Source organism: Capsicum annuum, chromosome 2 (assembly GCF_002878395.1).
Source record: "Capsicum annuum cultivar UCD-10X-F1 chromosome 2, UCD10Xv1.1, whole genome shotgun sequence".
Classification (NCBI taxonomy): Eukaryota; Viridiplantae; Streptophyta; class Magnoliopsida; order Solanales; family Solanaceae; genus Capsicum; species Capsicum annuum.
Window position 1 is genome coordinate 122,000,697 of NC_061112.1, and position 6,547 is coordinate 122,007,243.

General features: G+C 27.7%; 1 protein-coding gene across 1 annotated transcript; it reads right to left on the reverse strand.

Annotated features, from left to right (window-relative positions):
- Positions 1-554: 554 nt before the first annotated feature.
- LOC107859174 (protein SRG1) lies at positions 555-3,302 on the reverse strand. Its single transcript, XM_016704091.2, has 4 exons — positions 2,895-3,302; positions 1,851-2,098; positions 1,389-1,716; positions 555-1,073 (listed from the first exon to the last, which is right to left on the reverse strand). The coding sequence occupies exons 1-4, from the start codon at positions 3,165-3,167 to the stop codon at positions 807-809; spliced, it is 1,116 nt and encodes a 371-aa protein (XP_016559577.2). The 5' UTR covers positions 3,168-3,302; the 3' UTR covers positions 555-806.
- Between the last annotated feature and the right edge of the window lie 3,245 nt (positions 3,303-6,547).

Below are 6,547 nucleotides of genomic sequence, written 5' to 3' on the forward strand. Positions count from 1 at the left end.
TATATATAATATTTAATTTAGTATCATTTATAAAAGATCCTTATATGTCTAATATAATTTTCTTAGTTTTTGATCGTTAACTTTTATTTTAAAAATTTAATATAACAATGTAATTATACTTGTGCAATCAAAAAAAACAGTTGTAATTATTTTGTCAAACAAATAGGTCATTATAATTATCAGGCTGTGTAATTACTAGGCTGGTAATTATTAGTAATTTACACCAATTTCAGTTATCAAATGGCTTTCCAAGCACACCCTACTTATTTTTTGTTTTCATCATCATTGGCCACTGACCAGTTTACAATTTCACATATTCTACTTCCCTAACACAATTGAAACATATAACATCATAGCTTAGGAAAACAATCACCATTATTGCTATAAAGAGTAACAAATTATTTTTAAACTGCTAATTCAACATATAAAAATATTTGCGATAATTCTTTATTTTGACAATTAAGTTAAGGCGAAAATAACTTTTTCATCTTTCTCCATCATATTAATATTAGAAAGAATGTAACTTGTTAAGAAAATATAGTTTAGAAGCATAGTTGATGACAGATTGTTAATAGATCTAATATTCACACCAATTGAAGACATTTGAGAGATTTCTTAGTTATTTATACAATAAGTTACACATTAAAATCAAACAATAAATTAAAGACGTTGATAAACAACAACAAAGGACACTACTTATTCAGACATTAATTCACAAAAGAATACCATAGATTATAAAATCATGGGTAACAAATCCATCAAAATTAAACAAGCTGTTGGTATCGAAGCAGAATAAATTGCAACATTCAATTGCTTCCATCATCTCCATTTTTAATCCTCATAGTATCTACATATGATTTTCCAACAAGCTCTCGAGAGAAATATCCCTTGAAGTAATCAGCCACTCCAATCCTTCTAAATTTTGCAGGACATTGAGGTGTGAGGAGGCTAGGTGCTGGACCTAAGTCCCCATCCAATTTGGGGCTCAAAAATGTAGCAATCGAGATCCTCTCTTTATCTTCGTTAACAATTGCTCGATGTTCGGTGCTTTTATAAATTCCATTTGTCACAATCTGCAGACAATAACAACATTGACATAGAAAAAGGACCATAAATTTCATAGTATGTTTTGTAATATTAGCGAAGGGGATAGTGTTTCGATGAAATACTTTTGAATAATAATGTCTACGTATGTGTTAGTTGGAATATGTAATATGAAGTTAAAAGTTGTGATAGTCGTAAAGAAATGATTCCGGCCACAAGTTAGTGCAAAGTCATTTCATCCTTGTAATGGAAAATTTTTCTGATAATCAAACACTAGAAAAGAATTTTTCTCGCCCTAAAACGTATCTTTCGTTACACCAAATATATATACTTAAATGTCTTACCTCTAAAATATCTCCAATGTTGACAACAAAGGCAGCAGGAAGATATGGAACAGGAATCCAAACTCCATCTTTCTTAATTTGTAGCCCTTCAATTTCATGAACCTGAAGGAGTATGGTTAGACCAATGGCATCAGTGTGAGGGCATAAACCCATTACAAGCTCTGGTTGAGGACAAGGTGGATAGTAATTTATTCTCATCATTTGTGTCCCATCTTCTTCAAATAGTACATTCATATCCTCTGCTTTCATCCCTAATGCCGTAGCCATTTTGTACATAATTTTCATTGCAAGTTCCTTGAGTGCTGTTGAGTATTGTTCCAGCGCATCCCTTGACGGTCCAAGAATTTAAATATTGTATGCATAGATGTAGAAAAAAGTTCCATACAATCAGATTCTTAGAAATCCACTAAATATATCATTATATACTATTAATTTGAGGTCGTCGTAGAAACTCATATTTACCTGAGTGAGGCAGGAAGTTTTGGAAACAAGTGAGGTTTTCTCAAATTAGTAGGGCGAGTGACCATGTAAAGTATGTCAGCCCAATCTAACTTTTGTTCTTCAGATACAACAAAGGCTTGCCCATATCCTTCAGAATCTCCTTCTTGTTGCTCAAACTTCTTCTTCTCTTCCATTGGTAGATCAAAAAATGCTTTGATTTCTGACTTCACTTTCTCCATCAATGATAAATTCACTCCATGATTCACCAACTGTACATGTATGCAGACCATTTTAAAAATTGATCATATATGGTTTATAAGTCTCTGTTTTCTAATTGTTCTTTCTATTTCTCCATTTATTGAGGGTTGATAACAAAATACTACGAGCAGTATTTAATAAACAATCATGGGACACGAAAGTACACCATATCATCAACTTTATTTATAAAAGAAATGGAGACGATAATAGATGGGACACCAAAACATTACCTAAAGATTGTTAAATAATTTTGTTTCTTCCTATGATTCAATGGAAAAGGGTCAAAAAGAATGTCACCTGTTAAATTTAATAATCATTTCCAACATACAATCACCTTTTTTAGTAGTGATTCAAAAAGAGAAATCTTTGAATTATGGTCAAAGTTGTTACAATACACTCCAACTTCACAGAGATTCTATTATCTCTTAAACTCAAATTTAGCGTAATTTTGTCACTCTTTTGTACTAATATGACACCTTTATTATAGGATTCACGTCAAAGGTAACACGTCAACTAAAAAGGTGTCATGTCAGCTAAAAAGGTGAACAAAACTATGCTAAAATTTAGTTTGGGGATAATAGGACCCGTGAAGTTAAGTGTATCAGGGTACTTTACTCAAAAGAAAATATTCATACTATGTTAAAATCCGTATACAATCAATTTAAAAGACATAAAAACGAAGCTAAGTTAATTTACAGGTGGAGTACTATTATATTTACTCTGTTGGGTGAAGGTGGCAACTATATTTACACGCACCAATATTTCTACAACATAGAATCTAAAATGAACATCATTATATATATAAACCTGGAAAAATCCCCATTCTTTGCAAGCAAGATGAAGCCTCTCAAGCTCTGTACCATCGTGACCATCTCCAATTTCCAGTAGTTTTTTCATATCAATAATTGGAACTTGAGGCAATACTAATTTGGAAGAATTATAATCAGCTTTTTCAATATCATCACGAATATATCTTGGTGGAACGGCTGCTAGTTGTTGCTTTGCCAGTTCTTGAACATTAGGAACTTTCAAAGATCCACCAAGCTTTCTCGACCTTGCTTCTTCCATTGATGAAGTCATTGTTTTTTTTTTCTAGCTTCCTCTATGATATATTGTTTAGGTTAGAGAGAGAAGAGATGTGAAATGATAATGTGTATTTTGATATATTAATTAAAAGGAAACTTATTGAGATGTGAAATGATAATGTGTATTTGTGTGATATATATTAAAAAAGTGTACTGCTATTAATTTGTTTGTTTAGATCATATTGAATGTGAGGAAGTACGTGATACATGTGATAGTATATGTATTTTGGTCGTAAGTCAACGTCTTGCCTAATTAGTCACCTAATTTAAAGGTGAATTTGGGAGGGATGGGTTGATTAATAAAAGGAAAATCATATGAATTGTCTATTAAGCCAAAGTATTTATTAGAATTTGCTCATATATAAACTATTTACCTCGAATATTTCTCTATTTCTTCTTTGGGGAAATGACAGAAACGACACTTCAAATTAAACTATTTCCATGAAAATGACCATGGAATTTAAATTTTACTTTCTAGCCATTTCAATTTACTGGCTTGTTCTATACCGTTTCTATACACCTTCTATACAGTTTCTACACATATCTTATACATATAAATATTTCATATGAAAATTATACAATTTTGGAACACAATTTATACAATAACTGTATATTTTTTTTTACACATTTTATACAACAATTATATAATTTTCATGCACTTTCTATATATTTTTATATATATTTTATACATATTAAATAGAACTATACAATTTCTATACATGTATCTTATACAGATACATATTCTATATAATAATTATATGATTTTTATATAATTTAATTATTATTTCTAAACAATAAAAAAAAGTAAAATATTTTATCAGTTAAAACATTTATAACAAAAAAAAATTGAAATATTTTTAAAAGGGGCGAATTGCCCAAGTTGAATATTGTATCAGTATTGTATATAGATTGTATCAATATTGTATATGGACTATATATGGACTATGTAGGCTAAAATGATCCAACTTAGAAAATGACTAAAAAGTGAAAATAGTATATCCGACTGACAGCTTTTTGAAAAAATTTTAAACTTGGACTATTTATTTTTAAAAAGTGTTATAGAGTGTTTTTTCCCCTTCTTTTAATCCATCATATATAAACTACTAGTTTCATGAGGCCCGGGCTCACAAATTCAAAGTATAAAAATAAAATTTATATTATATATTTTTTTAATTTTATAATTAGTATATCTAATGATCTGTTAAACAAATTTTGTTGATAAGTTTTCATCATTATTAGAGTTTCTAATAACATAATTGAATAATTTTAAATAAAAAATATTAGTTGTAAGGAATAAAATATTGTCAAAGAGTTAGAATATATCAATAAGCTAAAAGTAATTAGATATTTTATATAATGACATAATTTAAAATATTTAATTATTAATCTTCAATGAAGATCATAAATAGAAAAAAATTATTGATATTTTATAAAATTTGTGAATATTTATTTTCCTAGTTATAGGTAAAAATAAATTTATTTTGCTATTTATTGAGTTTTAATTTTCCTTATAATTTTAGTGGCGATAGTTTTTGCTAATAACATTTTTTTAATCTTATGGAATCATCTGAAAAAAGTCAATGCTTTCAAGTTTATATTATAATAATTATAATTTCAATTAAGAGTCTTTATATAAATTAGCTTAATAAGTATATATTAGTATATTAAATGATAATTGAATTATATTAATAGCTTGCTTCATTCGGTCTATTTGCTTGTTATATATATTTTTAACACGCTCCTTACAAGAGTAACCTATTTGTTCCATTTTAATTACATTATTTTATACTCTTTAATGTCCACTACGAGAAACAATAATTACAAGGAATTATTTATTATCATATAATATCAAAATGGACTATGAGGTTGTAGTTGAAATCATTGAAAACTTTAATTTTATAGAAAAAGTTAGCTTGAATATAGGTGATTTAAAATGAAAGGAGTTTTAATTAATAGTAATCTAGCATGTGGCAAGAAGAAATCAATATAAAAATTCAAGTGAATCGGTCTTAACAAAAAGAATAAGGATAAAATGAAAATATGTAATAAAAAAATATTATTAATTATCATGTGTTGGAATATCAAAAAAATCTTTGAGGACTATCAAAATCTAAATATTCTCTATGCTTTAGTGATAAACAAATATTGTCTTCAAGAGTTACTCAAATTTTATCGTATTATTTTACAAAAGATAGTTTGACTTATTTTAAAGATAAATTGCGTTATATTAATTCAATAAAATTATAAATTAGATATTCAAAATTATATGAAAAACAAATATCATAAACTGCAATAATTATGCCAACATAATAATATTTTTTCTTAAAAACATTAATTGAAACTCATATAATTTGATCCTTCAAAATGAAATGTGACAAATATTTTAAGATGATGAAAAAATAATTTAATAAAACTCAATCAATTAAAAAGGTTCATGTGAAAAATTTCAAAGGAAAATTATTACCAAATAATGACACATATGAAATTTTCATACCATAAATTTTAAGGAAAAAATACAGGACATATCATACCTAAGTATTAAATTACAAAAAATAGCAATACTTTTTCATAATTACATTATGTAGCATTTATAGCATTATTTTAAGTGGTCCCCTACTTTTTTGCCGCCTAATTATTTTTACTGTGATAAAATCCTCCTTTTCACTCATTCTTCATTATCTTTCCTTATTTTTAAATTTTTACTTCCTTTTTTTTTCGCCATTAACCATTACTCCCGCCCTTTGCACGATTCCTCCATGATCTGTGAAAGGATTTGGTTCGCCTATTTCAGGTAACTATTAATTGCATGTTGGCGGTTAAATTTTTTTTTGTTCTACTTTAGTTCATCTGAAAATCAGAGTTTAAGGGTTTTGTGTTTTAATGGATGAACAAATAGCAAAAACACCTACAATCAGTGTTACAAGTAATATGAATTTACTGTCTGATGCACCATCTTTTAGTCTTGGGTTAACTCAAGAAGATTTGGTTAGAGTTGTTTCAAATCCTTTACAGTTGAACAAATTTAGGAGATCGAAGGAGATTAAGTCGAAATTTCGCAACGACGTAGTGAAGATGACCAAATTTTTTTTTAAAAAAAGGGTTGAAGAAACTCCTTCTCCAAAGGAGAAAAAAACTAAAAAAAGCTACGACAAGAAAAAGAAATCTACAAAAATTGAAGACGATGTTGATAAATCTTATGCTGATGAATTTGAAGAAGAAAGTAAGGAAGAGGTATTTTTTTTGTTTGTAAATGTATTATTTTTACTGTAAAGTATTGTGTTCAACTAGTTAATATGTATTTTCTGTTATGATGAAATTTAGGGAGTATAAGCTGATTTGTGAAGATGATAGCGTAATTGTGAAAATATATTGTTG

Coding starts and splice junctions, on each gene's coding strand:
- LOC107859174 (XM_016704091.2), bottom strand. CDS start 3,167: ATGACTTCATCAATGGAAGAAGCAAGGTCGAGAAAGCTTGGTGGATCT. Junction 2,099..2,894: donor AAGAATGGGGATTTTTCCAG/GTTTATATATAT, acceptor ATACATGTACAG/TTGGTGAATCATGGAGTGAA. Junction 1,074..1,388: donor ACATTGGAGATATTTTAGAG/GTAAGACATTTA, acceptor TATTGTCTGCAG/ATTGTGACAAATGGAATTTA.